Source organism: Dreissena polymorpha, chromosome 13 (genome assembly GCF_020536995.1).
Source record: "Dreissena polymorpha isolate Duluth1 chromosome 13, UMN_Dpol_1.0, whole genome shotgun sequence".
Taxonomy (NCBI): Eukaryota; Metazoa; Mollusca; class Bivalvia; order Myida; family Dreissenidae; genus Dreissena; species Dreissena polymorpha.
The window spans coordinates 10,025,331-10,045,871 of NC_068367.1; the positions used below are offsets into that span (position 1 = coordinate 10,025,331).

The following is a 20,541-nucleotide window of genomic DNA, read 5'->3' on the forward strand; positions in this document are numbered from 1 at the left end:
AAATAGTAAAATGGTTTTCGGATGATAATTCAAGAACGCTTATGCATAGGATCATGAAACTTCATAGGTAGATTGATCATGACTAGCAGATGACCCCTATTGATTTTCAGGTCACTAGGTCAAGGGTCAAGGTCACGGTGACCCGAAATAGTAAAATGGTTTCCAGATGATAATTCAAGAACCCTTATGCCTAGAATCATGAAACTTGTAATGCCTAGGATCATGAAACTTGATAGGTAGATTGATCATGCCTAGCAGATGACCCCTATTGATTTTCAGGTCACTAGGTCAAAGGTCAAGGTCACGGTGACCCGAAATAGTAAAATGGTTTCCGGATGATAACTCAAGAACGCTTATGCCTAGGATCATGAAACTTGATAGGTACATTGATCATGACTGGCAGATGACCCCTATTGATTTTCAGGTCACTAGGTCAAAGGTCAAGGTCACAGTGACCCGAAATAGTAAAATAGTTTACTGATGAAAACTCAGAAAAGCTTATGGCTAGGATCATGAAACTTCATAGGTACATTGATCATGACTCGCAGATGACCCCTATTGATTTTCAGGTCACTAGGTCAAAGGTCAAGGTCACAGTGACAAAAAACATATTTACAAAATGGCTGTCACTACAACTTAGAGCCCATATGGGGGGCATGCATGTTTTACAAACAGCCCTTGTTTTCATTGTCCCTTGTCAAATTGCTTTCATATTTTGCATACTTGTTAACCAACATAACCCTAACCTACAAACAAGAGCAGACAACTCTATCAAGCATTTTGTCATAATAATTGCCCCTTTTATACCTAGAATATGCATATTATTGATTAATCTATGTTAAAGTTTGCGTACTACCCCAAATATTTCCTATATCCTTTGACCTATTGCTTTTATATGTTGCATACTTGTTAACCGACATGACCCCATCATATAAACCAGAGAAGACCACTGTATTAAGTATTTTTACATAATTATGGCCCCTTTTACACTTAGATAATTGAACATTTTGCTTAAATTGTCATAACTTCTTTATTTATGATCACATTTTATTATTACTTTGACAAAACAACACTTACCTGAATACCACAATGGATTCCACCAAAACAATACCCCACGCCCCTACCCAGAATCCCTTACCCCTCCCCAACCTCCCCCCCCATTTTTTTTTAAACATCATCTTATAAATTACCCCACCCCACATTATACCCCCCTCTCACCCCCTACCCCCATCCCACCTACCCCCTCCCCGTTTTTTTTCAACATCAACTTATAAATTACCACACCCCACATTATACCCCCCTCTCACCCCCCTACCCCCCAAAAAAAATTAAAAAAAATCCTTTTATTTGTGAAATATCGTCTTATTAATTATTGAATATGAACAATTTTCCCATGATGGCTTACGTTATACTGTTAAGCATAGTCGAGCGCGCTGTCCTCTGACAGCTCTTGTTTGTTGTAGTTTTTAATAAAACTTGGTCTCATCAGACTTATGATTTCTTAGCTTCCATTAATTGCGGACGTGTACCTGAAATTGCGTCATTTGACGCGTGTGAATATGAGCTTCTAGTTTTGTTGCTTTTCATCAAAGGTCATCACTGTTGGGCAGTTTTTAAATCTTTTGTTATATAATAAGGGACTTGGGCTGAAAGTCATTTGCACATCTGACAATCTTCTTGTCCTTCGCCAGGTAGACAGACAATGAAACTGTATCCCATGTCATACAAGTCAGATATGGGATTTCCAAACACCTGCCACCGAATAGCTACTTTTTTTTCTTCTTGGTATACAATGAAATAAATTTAGTATTTGTTTTCACTTTTAGGTATTTGAACCAAAGCTTTTAAATACAAACATGATACTTGAAATGGAGGATGTGGCTACAACGGTATCCTTTGAAGGAGAAGATTTCTACAGTAAGTAATAGGGTGTACAATTCTAACTTGTGATCTTGTGCCTATGTCAGTCTTATAAGTGCACGTGAAACAAACTGAATCATTGCTGTTACTATGGAAGGAAAGACCGCCAATAATATTTTTCACCAGAAATGTAGCACGTTTTGAGTATTCAGCTGATATGTTCCATGTTGCAATAATAGATTGTACAAACATGTCGAATAATATCCATTCAAATACAGAAGGTTTGATATATTTTATGTTTCAATTTTCAACAATGTTTATTATGCCCCCGGATCGAATGATCGGAGGTATATTGTTTTTTGCTCGTCTGTCTGTCATTCTGTGGAAAACTTTAACCTTGGTTAAACGTTTGCAATAATTAATAACTTTTGCAATATTCAAGAAAGCAACTTGATATTTGGCATGCATGTGTATCTCATGAAGCTGAACATTTTGAGTGATGAAAGGTCAAGGTCATCCTTCAAGGTCAAAGGTCAAATATGTGGCTTCAAAGCGGCGCAGTAGGGGGCATTGTGTTTCACAAACACAGCTAGTGTTAGATCTGTAGTTTAAGAAATTACATGTTTGGTTTAAATATTTTAACATGTTGCAGTTTGTCTACACATGTGTACAGCGGGAATTGATCGAATTAAAAATGAAAACATCTCTATATTCATAATTTATGTATTTGCATATCGATTTTGTAGAATCAGAACATAGATTATTTAACACTTTACAATTGTACAAAACAAATATTGAAATGTATATAAGCATTTTAAAAATGCTCTGTTAAACAAAAAATGAGCCGAATATTCAACATATGCAACATTTCTGGTGATGAATATTATCGGCAGACTTTCCCTTCATCAACCTTTTGTTATTAATAAAACAGTCTCTGACATAAAGGTCAGGTTTACACTTCGATTTTTCTGAAACTGTTAAAAAATTAATATGATTACAATAGAGGTTTTTATAATAGAATTATTGTGTGAAACTGTAGTTTTATATAAATTGCATAGATTCTTGTGACAAAACAAAGACACGACTTGGTATTGAATAATAATGGGACCTGTGGGAATTATACAAGATTTCATGGTTTTCACTAATGGTCAAAGGTCATGTCTATGTTAATTAATCAATGATCATGGTACTTAGTACACAGTTAATTAAACTTGTACATATTAAACACATAAGATGATTATTCAAAACCTTTTATTTGTGTATTTTCAATGCCAAATGACTGTAAATAAAAATATAATTCCACTGAATGCTTGTTATGCAGTTTTTTTAAAGATCACAGAAAGTATGATGATAAATTGTATGCACAAGATAACCAATGTACCTTTTATATGCCTGACCTTTAAAGCCAGATGTCAATCATCTGCATATTGCGGCGCTGATTTAAAAAACTGATTTAATGGGCATTTTTAGTGATAGGGGTATTCATGAAACTGGTAGGGGGCTTTCAAATTTACATTTATTTTTTTCACTCATTAAGTCCTCTTTGGGAAAACTTATATAACTCTTACAATCATTCTTATTATATGGAAACAAGCCTATAGATTATAGTTGTTGAGATGTTATGTAAATACAATTGAGATATACTAATCATAAAAAACTAATCTTGTTATGCTCCCCCAAATTTTTTTTGGAGGGAGCATATAATCGCCGCTTCGTCTGTCCGTGCGTTTGTCCGTCCGTCTGTGCACAATTCTTGTCCGGGCTATTTCTTAGCAACCAATGACCGGAATTCAATGAACTTTATGGGAAGCTTCACTACTAACATGAGCTGTGCGTATTATCAGCCGGTCAAGGTCGGATGATTTTTTACAGAGTTATGGCCCTTTGAAATTTTCTATAAACTGTACATATAGTGCAATTATTATCCCCCCAACTACTAGACGTTTCCTTTTATCTGAATATATAGTGCAATTTGTGACAAAAAAAAACTTCGGGGAGCATCACGCGTCTCCGACGGTTTCTTGTTTGAAATTGTATTGGGGTGTTTTATTTTCAAAGTGTGATTATAATTTATTTTGTTATTGAATTTTGAATGGGTCTGTTTAACGGACCCGTAGATACGCAAGGAAAGGCCTGTCTTGCCCTTCTACATTTAAGTATACATGTTTTAAGTGTTTTCCAACAATTAAAAATTAACATTATTTAATATAATTTTATCAAATATGTATTAGGTTTCTAAAATTATTCACATCTATAAATGTACTCCTTTATTTGCACAGGCTCATTGCAGAAAGTTACAAGTGTAGTACATATGATGAATCTGGAAGTGGAAGTTGTAAACAAAACAATAACAACAACAGAGGATGGGGAGATGACCATACATGAACAGAAAAATACTACTGTATGTACCGGTATATTCTTAAGTTACTTGCAGGAGTGAATGCCATGCTTGATTGACGTCTGTATAAAATCACATATCTCTTGTCAATAGAGTTTTAATTTGATGATACATCAATATTGTTTGCATGTTTTTTTTTATATTAGAGATTCTCAAATTGTTCTGGTTAAAGGCAAAGGATTGCCACCACTTCTATTAATATTACGGATGCAAGAGGTTAACTTGTAACCTACCGAAACGACAAGTGAACCAGTTACATTTTCAGGCAAAGGTTAAGCTGTATATTTTTATAATGATTTTCTCATGAAATAAATCGTGCAATTTTACCTTTTGCATGCGACATACTACCAACTTGCGCTGGCGACTAGTTAGAACAACATGGCGCACGATTGACGGAATAAATAACTTTTCAACAATCAAAGTAATAAAGCAATAAATCAATACCTTTGTTGTGACGAATAGGGGATACTTTATGATAAATAGAACTATTGTTTTTTTTAATATGGAAAATTTAACTAGCAAATTGCGGGGAGGGGTGGGCTTTTAGCTTGGATGTAATTGACATATTTTTCTAACTCGCTATAAAAATCATTTGAGAAATTGGACCGCTTATTTTTAGGTTTTGTTAACCAATATCCAACAATGATTGCTCGTTGAAATTAAGCGTTTATAAGAAAACAGTTTATAAAGAATTGCATTCATAGTTAAAAACTTGTCAAGTTACGTTTGCATTGATTTTATCAGAAATTAATGTAATTAGTAGTAATTTACATCACCAACGATGCCACCACTACCCTCTGAAGCAGGTTGTATTTAAGAAAGCAATTTATCAAACTGATTTAATTAATAAGCATCAATTGAAATGGTATTTTAAATATAAAATCATTAAATTTAGTATTTTCGCAACTGCATTAGAGTTTCTCGGATGGTACGTTAACAAACATGCGCATGAATTATAAACCCGATAGCGAACTGTTGACATAGTGTGAAAATCATGAACGTTTTTGTCCATGGACATGATCCTTGTCATCGGAGCGAGTGTTTTCAAAAAGGAGTTGTCTAAAATGTTACCTAGGCTCACAACCGCATCAGCTACAAAATAGTGGACAAACAAATGAACACTGTTGTTTTGTGCATGTTATGCATATACATTATGCTTGCTGATTTGTTTGACTTGTGCGATAGTATCAAAAATAAAACGACACTTGAAAATTTGCATCGGGTAGTTGTTATAACTTTTTTATTTATATGCATTTACGCAGGAAAAATAAATACAAAATAAAGCATATATTTACAAAATTATTTAAATTAATATTGAAACATTTTTATTTAAAAACTGATATGTTATCAAGGCTAGCGATCTCAAATTACCCTCGAGTGTCCAATTTCAACTCATACAAGCAGTTTGTTGAAGTTTTGTTGCTCAATATAGGGATTTATGTAATTTTGTTATTTCATTTACCTTTTATTTACACATTTTTAATTCAATTGATTGTGTTATTAACAACAATTTGTTGAAAAACGAAATGACCAAAGTCTATATAACGGCGGCCATATTTGTTGAGAGTGCCCTAAAACGACGCATCTGATTGCTTACCTAATTTCAATGTAAATATCACTCCTGCAGAGACTGAATGCATACAATATTCACTCATGATTGTTTTACTTAAATTTGTATCACTTTAAAAGCAATATGGAACTGAAATTAATTAAATTAATTAAGGTTGGGATGCCATACTTTCTGGCAGTGTTTTTAATAGGGGCCCCTGTCAGCAACCCCTTGTCATAAGCTGTGTTTATGGAAGTAGGTGAATATAACCTGTACTTCTTTTGTGAAACCTACAAATATAATTGAGTAAATGAAAATAAGTAATAAACATAATATGCAATTTACAAAATAAACACTAGCTACATGTAGTTAAAATTACAGCATAACCAAAAACATATCCGGACCTCAAATCAAAGTTAATGCGTACACCTTTTTCATAGTGAAAATTAATCTATTTATACGATGTTTTGTCAAATGGCAGTCACGTGACTTATGAATGAAATTGTAAACTTTTGCAGACGAAACCGATGCATTATCCACGGTATTATTTACAAAGACAATTTTGTGTAAAGTGTTCAAAAGTTTTGCATTAAGTAAAATTCAAGAAAATCCATCAATTGCAAACCAATCAACCATTTCTTACCTTTTAATCCGCTATTTTCCAAATAACAAACAACAACTTTAGTAAATTGTGCGTAGTGTACCATGTGCTATTGTATGACGTCAACGGATGTCGCTTATGTATCAAACAGAGGCAAAACAAAAATGGATTCGAATTAGGGCAGCGTCGATTCGGGTCACTCAAAGATAGTTTCTTTTCTATTAAGTATTTGTACAACCAGTTTGTCATGTTTAAAGTATAATTAAACATGTTTACTTCTAAGGTTTTTCTGTTGACTGGTTAATAACAAGTTAAAGCAAAAGGTTAAACGGTTCATATTTTTTGTAACCTCTTGCATCCATAATAAATATGTAAAACTGCATCTCATTTCACAGAAAAGGTCCATCAGTGGTAGCAAAGTTGCAAAACATCATGGGTTGTTATAAGAAACGTTCATTAGGTGGTTCTAATTTTTTTTTATGTTTTGACCCAGTTGACAAATAGCTGTCAAGATATAAATCAATCAGTAAGCTCAAACAATTGGAGAAATTATAATGGGGAAACCCAGATTGGCCTTAATGGTCCGCAAAAGCTAATCAGGGACGACACTCTCCGCCTTTAAAAAAATTTGTAATTTAAGGTCTCTTTTTAATGAAATCCAATTAAGGCTGAAAGTGTTCTGTGAAACGTTAATTCAGACATTGTTGGATTGATTAAGAAATTATCTGGCTTTACTATGAGAGATGATGTGCATGGCAAGTCAATTTTGTTCTCTGAGCAGCAATTGCGCAGTATGGTAGTGGAGAGATTGTCAGAGATTGCGCCTGACAATGCAGACATGGTGAAGGGGCTTTCTCATTCCTTGAACACTGCCATTAGCAAGAAGGATGATGTTACGAAAGAGACGCAGGTTGGTAACTTTTCACCCGTATTAGCATGGGATTATTAAGAGTTTGTATCATGTCATTAAATCATGAATTGGTTTGTGTCAATATTAATGCGAAAAAACAGTCCAGTGACATGGGAACATGCTAATTGACAAGGATAATTTGATGTCAAAATAAATTAGAACATTTAGGCCAGACTTTAAATAATTAAAACAATTACCACTATTGATAATTTAAAAACTGATAATTCAAATCTTAAGTGTATATTAATCCTCAAATGCCCAAGCATCAAGTAATTGAAAAAATAAACTTTGGAAAATTGTGGTAAGCTCCTCCCACTCTCAAAAAATGAGCCACACTCTGGACAAACGGGGTATGATGCATATGCGTTAAGCATCACAGTGGATAGAGTTAATAAAAAAAAGTAGATATTTTTCCAATATGGGAGCTAAAAATTCCTAATTGAAGGTGAATTTTTTTAATTGGAAATTAAAAAAATAATTTAGATCATAGTATTTTGTTCAACTTGCATCCATATAAGTTCAACCTAAAAAAATATACTAAAAAACGTTTACTCTCAATTTTGCAGGATTTTGTAGCAAAACAACCACATCAATCTCCCATTTTAAGTCAAAACTGCGCAAATTTTCCCAATCCAAAATGACCCGGCCCCATTCCCAAAATGGTGAAAATGCACTGCATCATCCCAGATTAACCTGTGAAGTTCACACAGACTAATCAGGAATGACACATTTTGCTTGAAGTATTTGCTTAAAGAAAGTCAGTCCTTAGCGAAACAATTTAAGGCAGTAGTGTAGTCCCTGATTAGGCTGTGTGAACTGCACAGGCTAATCTGGGACGACGCTTAATGATATGCATTACAGCCCGTTGAATCAGAGCAAGGCTCAAATGGACTAAGTATTGAAGGACTTACTTCAAAATATTTTGTTTAATGTTTTTAGAAAAAAGCAATGGACATGTATGTTTCTTTGGTGAACTCCTACGAAGAAACGACATCAGATGTCCCTCAACAGGCAGTCAAAGACATTGCGAAGTAAGTAAACAATCATGTTCTTTCTCATTTTTTTAAGAACTCATACATCAAACAAACACACTGAGCAGTAAGTCACTTATCAGGTCTTTTATGTTTAAGAACTCGCATATTGAACAACGGCATTGCACATTAAGTCAATAGTCAAGTTATTTATGGTTTGGAATCAAACAAAGCTATTGCACTCTAAGTCATTAAATCATTGTGTATGCTAATTGAGCAGATATATTTTGCACAAAGACATTACATCATTTGGTTCGTTTGTTCATGTTTTAGCAGTCAGAAATGGCCCTAAGACAAAAAGTGTAAGACATGCATTTTGTTTGCTGTTGATGCATGCAAAGAAATTCGCACATGAAATCATGAATATATATTAATATTTTATTGTATTTATAGTATTTAATTTAAAAGAAATTATTCAATCGCGCCTTAAATTAAAAATATGTGGACCATAATTGCTGTTATCTTCTTAGTATATAGACTTTATTTTCCAGCTTATCTTTACAGAATTTGTTATATATATTAGCTTAAGCCTATATATTATCCAAAGCTTATATATTAGCTAAAAGTGGGTTACATGATTGTACAAACTGGAGTAATCACACTAAGCTTGTGAAGAAAAATACCTGTATGGACATAATTTAGTACAAAGACTTAATTCTCTTACCAAATATGTGTATGTCACAGATTAAAGGTGGAGTCAGATATAAGCAAAGTGGCAATTGATCCTGAGAGTACACTGGAGTTACTGGCTTTTTGAAAAAATAGTAAAAATTCTGATATGGAGGATATATACTTTATTAAACGTCCAATCATATTTATCTCTCAATATTTTTCTTTGAACATACAATTAAAAAAGTAAGTGGTATATTAACAAGATTTGACCAAAATCACATTTTTGCAGAATTTCAAATAATATGCAAACATGACTGACATGTATTCATGATATAAACTGTTTTTCATTTTACAATTTTACCAATTTTACACAAATTGTCTGTGTCTTAACGTCACAGCAACCAGACTATATCTGGTGCATTATATGACCAAAACCTGGAAACCTCAACATTACTGCAAATGGTCCATATGTGTTAGAGAGGATGAGTGTGTCTTAACATAGCAACTTGTTCATAAGCTGAAGATCATTGCAACTGGTCGCTTGTCGGAGGGGGTGGGGGGCTTAAAACCACATCATCTGGTTTAAAGTTGGAATGGAGCTTATCAATCACTGAAAGTGGTTGGTTGTTGGGGCAAGGGAGTTAAAGCGATTGCAACTGTCCCATATGTGGCAAGAGGCTTAATATAATTGTAACTGGTCCATATTTGATGGTTTATCATTCTGTAACTGTCCATATGATATGTGGATAAGTGGATGATGCACGCCAAATGGCATAGTACACCATCTGTTATTAACGGAGTTATGGTCCTTTGAATCTTGAAAAAATTCGCACTTTTGTGTCCGGAGCAATATCTTGGAAGTGCTTTGGCGGATTTCATTGAAACTTTGTATGAGTATATATGTGGATAAGAGGATGATGCACGCCAAATGGCATTGTACACCATTTGGTAATAAAGGAGTTATGGCACCTTGTATCTTGAACAAATGCTTTTTAACATAAGCTTAGAGCTTTATCTCCATTAACACATGAGCCAGAGCCATGAAACTTGCCAAAGTTGTTCAAAAGTTGTGCCAAAGGGTTTATCGTCTCTGCAACATGTCCATAGTTGAAAATTTATCATCTCTGCAACTGGTCCATAGTTGAGGGTTTATAATCTCTGCAACTGGTCAATAGTTGAGGGTTTATCATCTCTGAAACTGGTCCATAGTTACGAGTTTATCATCTCTGCAACTGGTTCGTAGTTGATGGTTTATAATCTCTGTAATTGGTCCATATTTGAGTGTTTATCATCTCTGCAACTGGTCCATAGTTGCGGGTTTATAATTGCTGCAACTGGACCATAGTTGAAGGTTTATCATCTATGCAACTGGTCCATAGTTGCGGCTTTATGATCTCTGCAATTGGTCCATAGTTAAGTGTTTATCATCTCTGCAACCGGTTTAAAGTTGCGGGTTTATCATCGCTGCAACTGGTCCATAGTTGAGGGTTTATTATCTCTGTAATTGGTCCATAGTTGAGGGTTTATCATCTCTGCAACTGGTCTATAGTTGTTGGTTTATCATTTCTGCAACTGGTCCATAGTTGCAGGTTTATCATCTCTGCAACTAGTCCAAAGTTGTGGGTTAATCAACTCTGCAACTGGCCCATGGTTGAGCATTTATCATCTCTGCAACTGGTCCATTGTTGAGTGCTTAATACCATAGCTAGTGGTCTAAATGGTTGAAGTTGACATTATTGCAACTGATCTTATGGTGAAGGCTTAACTCCTAAAGAAGTGGTTCCCATATGACAGCTGAACACCACATAAGCTGGTCAATAAGTAGGGACATCAATTTAACTTTTCCATATGTTAAAGCGGGGGTCTTCATCTGGTTCTTACGTGAGTGCTAAACATCTTTGGAACTGGACCATTGGTTAATGCTAAAAATCACTGCGACTGGTCCATTTTGAAATGCTTTACATCACTGCAACTAGTCCATAATTGAAGGCTTATCATAGAGGCAATGGGTTCATATGGGAAGTGCTTAACATCACTGCAACTTGTCCATAGAAACCATAACAACAAATGGTCTATAAATGAGGACATCACTTCACTGCTTCTGGTGATTTGCTGAAGACATGCTTTCACATAACTTGTTATTGCCTTGCCTATATAAAATATTTTATTCATATTACTTTGTTTCTAGAGTGCTGGTCACAGGGACAGTTATGATGATGGATTTCACTGAAAACGAAAAAAACAAAAGTCTGGTAGGTATAAATAAAAAATACAAATGAAGAATATTTATTAAAGCACTTTATTTGTGGACAATAGTGCATTATAATATCTCCAGGGCTGTTTGTTTTTACCACAATAAAGTTATCTTGGTTTAATACTCTCCAGAATAGACCACTGAGCTACGTAAGAATTGCGAACATTTACGGTATGTTATATTTAAAATGTTTAAAAAAAGTAATGTTATCCCAACAAAACTAAATGATTCAGCTTCATAGAACTGTTTTTAGCAGCACATGTTGCCACCTGTTCAGAAAACTCATGTTAATATTCAACCAAACAGCGATTGATAAATTGGGAAGGTGACAAGGTGAATGTTGGGCTAAAAAAAGTTAATAAATGACATATGGTTTAACCTCTCAGAAGCAAAGTGAACATGGTTATGTGCAAACAGCATAAAACCAGAACAGCCTGCGAGTAATTCGCAGTCTGTTCGGGTTTTATGCTCTTTGCTGCTCATCAGTATCTAAGGCCTGAGTTTTATTATTTTCTGTTCAACGATTTTTTTTAAGTTTGAGTAGGACGTGGAAAGAAAAGGTTTCGTAGGAAAACAATAAAAATAAAATATGATAAAAAAATATATTTTATTTTTGAAAGCTACTAAAACAGTTAAAAAAAAACTACCTGTAAATTTGTCAGACAGTCCCCAGCCAGTATAAAGTGGTTAAAATCTTCTTTACAATATCTTTGACTGAAGCCAAGCCCAAAATACTTCAAACATAAGATGAAAAATTGATTCACAAGACCTATTTTCGATATACGTACATAATCTAACAAACTGAACACAGTCATTGGAACGAAACAAGGTGAAGTTATGAACGATACCAAGTGTGGCATGCAAAGACATTGGCGCACATAATGTAAAAATAGACTTATCCCATATTTACAAAAAGATGTATGGGCGTTTCCAGCCCACATGTGTATTCGGTCTGTGAACCGCTGCCGTGCGCTCTTACCACATCGATGATCTGATCTTCGCATTTTATCAAACTTGACAAAAAATGTCCTAAATTTTCATTTAACGGGAGAGGAGATAAAGTGTTAGAATCATTTTTTTTATTATACTTTTAATACAAATTTTGATGCCATTGAAACTGTCATTATTCTTTTTTGGCTTTTATTTCTTACAGCCTGTGCCATTTGTATTGGGAAACTTAGCGTGATAACCCATGACATTTGGGAAACGTTAAGCATTATAAAAATGATTATACGTAACAGAATTAAAACTTCTTTTAAGTTCATGTTTGACAGCATTGTTATATCATATAACGCAACTTTAATAATGTCATCCTACAATGAAGACACTTTTTATTTAATATCCTTCCACGTGCATATTAAAATTGCTAAAATCTATAGATTCTTATTTACACCATTTATTTTTTATTATTATTTATTGAATAAGTTATATTTTTATTATAAAATATCATATTGGGAAAACATGAACAACTATTAACAAACACACTTTGGTGTTCTAGTTGTGTTAATGATGTATTAAATGTTAAAATAATATATTTAATGTGTTTACCTTCCAATATATTGCACTTGACAACCTCAGTCCAATGCTATTTCAGTAAACTGTACAGCTTGACAAACATTTTAAAGCAGAATATGCATATGAATCTGAGTATACACAAATCCACTAACATATAAATCAAATCATGTGTGTCTATTTCCATTTTTGAACGATACTCATCTTAAATGCTTTAACTTTGTGAGCAGACTGGACTCCAGTTTTCCAACACTCGTTTCCGTGACGCACATTCACTGTGCAGATTTCTATTAAATATTTGTTGTTTTTTATCTCAAACGTAGTATTTTTGTTAATTGACACGCATTTACTTATTCCCTAATAACCATATGATATCCGTTGTTAATTTGAATGTTATTTATAATTTTCGCCGTTCATTACAATTTCTCGTCTGCTTGCCCTTCATCTTAGACGTGTGTAAAAAAACAGGCATGCTCAATCGGGATACATCGACTATCGTCGGTATCCTCCTCAATATAGACAGAGATAAGTGGATACTGGAGAGCAAGGTAAAATTGAATATATTGATAATTCGGCTACATTCGTGAACCAAAACGTAAGTCAGTTGTCGTTCGGCGACGACTCGACAAGCTCTTTCGGCCCTCGTTCTAAGACATTATCGCTAAATGACATTGTAATCGTATTGGGTATATTGGGAAAATTTTGTTTTTTGGGGGGAAATTTCGATCAGATATTTGGGGAAAAGCGTCTATTTTTCAATTGGGAAGGAGCCGAATATCGTCGGTAATTTTTGGAAAAAATCACTGCATTGGAATTAATTTAGTTAATTGACTTTTTTAACGCGCCAATTTTTTTTGCTGATGTGTAGACTGGTTTTTTGTTTCACTCATATTTTGACGTTTTTAGGGGTTGACTGTCATAAACCAGTTTACAAAATTATTTGCTTTGTAAAAACAGCAAAGGGTAAATACACTATCAAATTTATTTTTTGAAGACCGCTTTTTGTTGAATGCAAAGGAAAAAATAAAAATATAAAAATTCTGCATTATTTTTACTTCACTTTTCGGAAAATTTAATGCGGCGCTCTCGTTAAACAGAAGATCAAACAATTCTGACCTAAGGGTTGGAAAAGAAGCATTTAAAACTTGAATCTTGAAAGAAAGGTCTTTTATTAAACATAACTTTCTTAAGGACTACAAATGCGTAAAATACGTATCTAAGCGTTTTTAATGCCAAAAGAGTTGATATAACTGGGACAGTTGGTATTCAGAAAAAAAATTGGTGGCGTTGAATGTTTACCGTTGTGTAATCCAAAAGAAAATCTCTAGGTTTTTAGAGAATGTTTTACTCAAACAAAATCCTTATTATTGAAAGCTTATTTGACTTCAAAACGTTTTGCGTTTTTTTGCATTTGGATAATACATACTTGATAAATAACAGATTTATCAGTGTTTTGGGGAATACTAAAAATTAATTTGTTCAACAAAATCATCTGGAATATCATAAAAACTAAACATATAGACACCACTTTGGTGCAAGCACGGCAAGGTTGTACAACCACGTGCTCAGGTGACTTAATGGGCGGAGTGATCGCCATAAGGGGAGATTATTCAAATGGGGACTTACCCCATACTTAATTATATTGACATATGATATACCATTTTTGCATATGATATACATTTGTTCGACGTCAAAATACAATGATTTGTACACGAACAATTGACATGAATAATGTCAAATGTGTGTAATTTTATTTAAAATCTGTAATGGATTGCCAAATATTATTGTTAAAGTGGCTTCATCAACTTCTAGCTACAAATAAACACTTCTCGTGTATTGTGTGTAAATCAATGGTTCTTATTCAAAGTGTGCAAAAATGATACTTTTTATGTACAAATTCATGTCTAACTCTGGATAACTTGGTCATGAATATTTAATGAGAGAATAACAACACAGCTCAGAGGACGTTGAGACCTTTACTTTTGGTTTACAATTTTATTGCCATTTTACAAAATATGGCAAACCATATCTCTGATTCATAAACGAATAGTTAGTGCTGTATCTACAGCGCTTTTAAAGTTAGGTTAGTATTATTTCATTCACAGGACAGGGTGTATTCAGGAGCTTAAGAACTGTTAATTTTCTTTGTTTTGCAAGTCGGGTTATTGTTTGTTGTACATACCTCATGTGATTTGTTGTACAATGAAGGCGTGAAAATCTAGACAAAACAATAGTTTGTTACGAAAATCCGATGAAAGGAATGGGTCGCTGTTTATTAGATCTGCAATGTATAATAGTTTGTATAGTTTTAATCATTATGTGATTTCAATGTCAGCACAAAATTTGGTGTTTTGCTAATTATTTGTTTCACTGATTTTTCAATCAAACCAAAAACAAGCTATACCCCAGTCTATTCCGAAATGGAAATAATATAGTTTGTCCATGTTTAACCATTTTAAGAATATGGGAAACATTTAGGAAAGGTAGTGTAACACAGTTAATAAGATTGGTTTTACTTGATACGTGCATAGCATTGCTATTTAAATAGATGTAACAAAATGTTAAGCAACATAAGAATTTTACATTAACATTGTATCGATATGCATGTTTTTGTTAATCTATGTTAATCAAAGTTTATTACATAATGGCTGCTTGTTCTTTTCAAAATGAACGATCTGTTACACGTGTTTTAAAACAAACAGTATATTTATTGCAAAACCGTGCTCAACAATCGGCTAATTGCCCTTACTAATTAAAATTCTTCCCTCCAGGTGAAGGAATCATCAGCTGCGCTCATCAACTTAATGGACAATATTATGGGAACATTGCAAAACAAACATGTGACAAACTCACCAGGTTTGGACATTGTGACGCCTGAAGCAACAATCCAGGTTTCAAAGGTATCTCCCGACAGGATAGCTGGAAACATGTTCGGGCCTTCCGCTGAATCTAGCAAAAAATATACAGACACGACAGAAGTGACTAAGTCTGGCTTAAGCTTGCCGAAGAACGTAGATCTCACTGAAGTCAGTAATGGCTCTGTTGCCATGCAGGTACGATAGGCAAGAGTTCATATATATTTATTTATTATGCCCCCCCTTCAAAGAATAGGGGGTATATTGTTTTGCTGGATGTCGGTCGGTCTGTCTGTCTGTCTGTCTGTCTGTCGGTAGACCAGTACGGTTCCGATCAATAACTCGTCAATGAATTGACCGATTGGCTTGATGCTTGACATGTCAATTTGCCTTGGACAGTAGATGACCCCTATCGAAATTGGGGTCACTGGTTCAAATGTCAAGGTCACTGTCACAATAAGTGTGCAAAATCGTTTTCGATCAATAACTCGTAACAAATTTACTGCTTGGCTTGATACTTCCCATGTGCATTGGACTTGGACAGTAGAAGACCCCTATTAAAATTATGGTGACTAGGTCAAAGGCCATGGTCACTGTCACAATAAGCGGGAAAATCATTTCTGATAAATTACTTGTCACGGAACCGACCATTTGGCTTGATACTTCCCATGTGCATTGGGTTAATAGGTCAAAAGTCAAGGTCACTGTCAAAATAAGTGTGAAGTTTTTTTCTGATCAATAACTCGTCAACGAATTGACTGATTGGCTTGATACTTCACATGTTCATTGGCCTTGGACCCCTATTTAAATTAAGGTCACTAGTTCAAAGCCCTGTTATATTTTTTTGTTTTACTTCAAACAAAAAAATAGATAATTTATTTTGTTATTGAACTTGCAATTTGTAATCGTAGGAAGTTGTCAGCATTACAATTTTGAGGCATGTGAGCTGTTAAGCCTTTAATGAAGTAAAGCATAATTGAAAGTTGTAAAAAGTAGCAAGTTGTTAAGCAGTGTAAATTGCTTTTTCCTTTTCGGTGGCGGGGGTAGCATATGTCTTGGAACTCTTGTTTATTTATATACACACGTATGATAAGCATTGGATATTTTTTCAAAAACACTGGATCCTTCATGAAAGAAAATCAATAAGAAATAAATACAATATAAAATCGTGTTTAAACAATTAAATAAGTTTTTACACTGTTTGGACAATTTATTTTTTTTATATATTATCTATTGATGGGGTAAAACTGAAATCACCATTGGCGTCTCTCTGTTCGTCTTTCTGTCGTTGCCATACCCAGGGAAGTCAAATAAACAAATATATAAATTTATATACAATTGAATAGATTGTGACTTTGGCTTAAAACTTTCAATTTTACCATTGCTTCTAATCAGAATGTTTTTTATACTATTACTTAACCAATGCCCATTCAGAAGCAAAGTGAACATGGCTATGTGCAAACAGAATAAAACCAGAACAGCCTGCGAGTAACTCGTAGTCTGTTCAGGTTTTATGCTGTTTGCTGCTCATCAGTATCTAAGGGTTGGAAATAAGGCCTTTAAAACTGGAATCTAGTAAGAAAGGCATTTCATTAATACAATTAAATTTCTAAGTGAATGTGTGATAATACATATCTGTGTGGTAAAAGGTTAAAGTCTGGGTTTGTGATAAAAACTCTTGGGCCTATGATCATTAGATTTGGTAGGCTGGTTACATACTCTTGGGCCTATAATCTTGATTTAGAATGCTGGTAACGTACTCTTGTGCCTATGATCATTTGATTTTGTATGCTCGTTACATACTCTTGGGGCTATGATCATCTTATTTTGTATGTTGGTTACGTACTCTTGGGCCTATGCTCTTTTGATTTGGTATGCTGTTTACATACTCTTGGGGCTATGATATTTTGATTTGAAATGACGGTTACATACTCTTGGGCCTATGATATTTTGATTTGGAATGCTGGTTACATATACTTGGGCCTATGATCATTTGATTTGGAATGCTGGTTATATACTCTTTGGGCTATGATCTTCTGATTTGGTATGATGGTAACATACTCTTGGGGCTATGATATTTTGATTTGAAATGCTGGTTACGTAATTTTGGGGCTATGATCTTTTGATTTGGAATGCTGGTTACATACCGTGGGGCTATGATATTTTGATTTGGAATGCTGGTTACATACTCTTGTGCCTATGATATTTTGATTTGGTATGCTGGTTACATACTCTTGGGGCTATGATCTTTTGATTTGGAATTCTGGTTACGTACTCTTGGTGCTATGTTTTGATTTGGTATGCTGGTTATTTACTCTTGGGCCTATGATCTTTTGATTTGGTATGCTGGTTACGTACTCTTGAGCCTATGATCTTTTGATTTGGTATGCTGGTAACGTACAACGTTAATTGTTTTACTGCTACAGTGAGTTGTAACATGATGTTGTGACTTGAGTATATAATAACATGTTTCAAAAGCTCTACATTATTTCTAATTGCTTAAAATGATTTTAAAAAATGATAAGAGGATCCCTGGTAGTAAGTCACAAACAATTCTTGTTAAAATGACAAAAACTCAAAGACCAAACATACATATATTATCCATGCAAATTATCAGTATTTTTATTACTTACAATATTTATTATTATCCTCTTAAATGTTCAAGAGCTGATATATTGATGAATAGACTAAAATTGGGATAGGGGGCAACTTAATTTTAAAACATATTTTTGTCTTGTTATATATGATTTGCTTTGTAAACTGTGTATCCTAACTAAGATTATAATATGATGTATTTTCAACTAAGTTTGTCTCATCCGTGTGTATCAAATCGGATTTACATGCCACTAAGCAACATATTTATAGACACTTAAGTTACATGTGCTGTCTAGATATCGCAAGGTGATTAGCCAAACAAAATGTAGTCATATATACTTTGATACTGACCTAAAACTCAACAAGTATGATTTCATTGCAGTATATGCACATGAAGAAAAATCCTTTTAACTGGGGAAAAAACACGGAGTGGGTTTTAACACCTGTCCAGTCTTTAAGTTTAAAAGATGAACAAAATAAACCAATACCAATGTCCAACCTCACGGAACCAGTCCGGATAACAACACCAATTGCAAGTGAGTGTTTTTTCTTAGCATGTAGACATGTCATTATACATCATAAGGGCTCAAGGAGATAACACAATTCATTTAAACATGCGATTTATTCTTGTAACTTTGGGATGGCACCAATTATAAACATTAATTTTACACAAACACATTGCTCAAAAACTAAGAATGTAAGCTGTTTATTCAAGAAGGAAAAATATATGTCTAACCAACTTACTAGTTTTCTATATATAAATAAGAATACTTTTAAACTGCTATATTAACTTTTTCCCACTCCGATGAAAACTGAAAATGGCATTATAAGTAGCTCAGAGCAGTCTGTTAAGTTTTATGATCCTTGTTCCTTATCAGAATCAAAGCATGTAAATGAAGGATTTTAAATATGAATCTAGTGAGAAAGGCCTTAAATTTAAATTGAATTTCTAACAAATTATTTCAAATGTGTGAATGTGAGTAATTGAGTGGTAAAGGGTAAAGAATGTTATTTTATACTACCAGGTAAAGGCCTGCCAAAGTCAATCGCTATACCAATACGGTTCAGCATACTGAAGAGGAATACTACGTGGACGTTATTTCCTAAGATGTCGCATTCCTGCTATGGCACATTCAATCTATATCTGGAAAAGAACTCGCTTGTGTCTTTTATTTTCACTCTTCCTGGAAAAGTAAAATCCATAAATCTTGGCATTGGTAAAAATATGCTTGTGGATAAGAGTCATATGCATGACAAATCCTTCAAGTAAGTTTTGCTAAAAATAAGTTTACACGTTGGCAGTACATGCTTTCATGTACTTTTCAAGCATTATCTGTCAGTATATACTGCAGAAATGTTGTACTCAATTGTATCAATAATTTTGTAGGTGTAGGCTACGCATTCGTATAGCCCTTCAAACAAAGTCTGACTGGTCGTATAATAGAGTCACTCAGTCGGTTCTCTGGTCTCTCTCCATACAGTGATGTAACTTTGTGGAGCTAAGTACTTCTATATTTCTGAAGTGGTTATATCGAAACTTAAAATATGTTATCACAATGAGTATAAGCTGTGCCGAATTATTCATGCATTCCTAAGTTATGTGCCCTTGAACTTAATCTTGGGCAACGCATAAAGTATAATGTAATAATTTTATGTTGCAAATGGCTTCGGCATTTCTCAGGCTTTTACATGGTAATCTAGCATATGTTTTCCATTATGAAATAATTATCCTCAGCCAAAGGCGGAGGGATATTGTTTTGGCGTTGTCCGTCCGTCCGGCACTTTTGTGTCCGGAGGCTTATTTTGGAAGTGCTTTGGCAGATTTCATTGAAACTTAGTACGAGTATATAAATGGATAAGAGGATGATGCACGCCAAATGGCATTGTACACCATCTGTTAATAACGAAGTTATGGCCCTTTGTATCTTGAAAAAATGCTTTAATTCTGTGACAAAGCTCTAGTTTTGCGGGGGATATCAATTCAACGAATTTGCTTGTTTGATTTATGTTCGCATTGGGTTTTCAACAGATACTGAAACACTTATGTTGTCAAGATGGAATGTTATTTCAGTTGTAAACATGGCTATCTTTTACAAATGACTCGAACATATACAGCCACAAGCATCTTTGAATATTTTTGTAAAGGTATCTAAACCCTTATAACGTATAGGTTAATGTAACTGATCGACACAACTATTCACCATGTTAATAAATAATGTTTTATGAACAAGTTTCAGGTTCAAGGTCAATGTCATATTCAAATTTTATAACTTTATATCAGAATAAATTTTGTTCAAATTGCATAGCCAAAATTTCAGGGTCACTATAGAGTTCTAAAATAACTTGCCACATTAAGTCACCCTT

The 20,541-nt window shown here is 34.1% G+C and overlaps 1 protein-coding gene and 1 long non-coding RNA gene across 5 annotated transcripts in view; one reads left to right on the forward strand and one right to left on the reverse strand.

Moving 5' to 3' along the window:
* The window catches only part of LOC127855370 (uncharacterized), a 474,985-nt gene that overhangs the window by 394,819 nt on the left and 59,625 nt on the right, over nucleotides 1-20,541 (reverse strand). The gene's annotated exons all lie outside the window — the stretch shown is intronic.
* Nucleotides 1-20,541, forward strand: part of LOC127855364 (uncharacterized) — a 267,885-nt gene that overhangs the window by 196,369 nt on the left and 50,975 nt on the right. For all 4 annotated transcript variants that reach the window (XM_052390863.1, XM_052390864.1, XM_052390862.1 and 1 more), the window contains 8 exons: nucleotides 1,827-1,917; nucleotides 4,140-4,261; nucleotides 7,190-7,318; nucleotides 8,258-8,349; nucleotides 11,150-11,213; nucleotides 15,499-15,780; nucleotides 18,560-18,713; nucleotides 19,203-19,443. In XM_052390863.1, coding sequence (XP_052246823.1) covers nucleotides 1,827-1,917; nucleotides 4,140-4,261; nucleotides 7,190-7,318; nucleotides 8,258-8,349; nucleotides 11,150-11,213; nucleotides 15,499-15,780; nucleotides 18,560-18,713; nucleotides 19,203-19,443 — 1,175 coding nt within the window. The remainder of the gene's footprint in view (nucleotides 1-1,826; nucleotides 1,918-4,139; nucleotides 4,262-7,189; nucleotides 7,319-8,257; nucleotides 8,350-11,149; nucleotides 11,214-15,498; nucleotides 15,781-18,559; nucleotides 18,714-19,202; nucleotides 19,444-20,541) is intronic.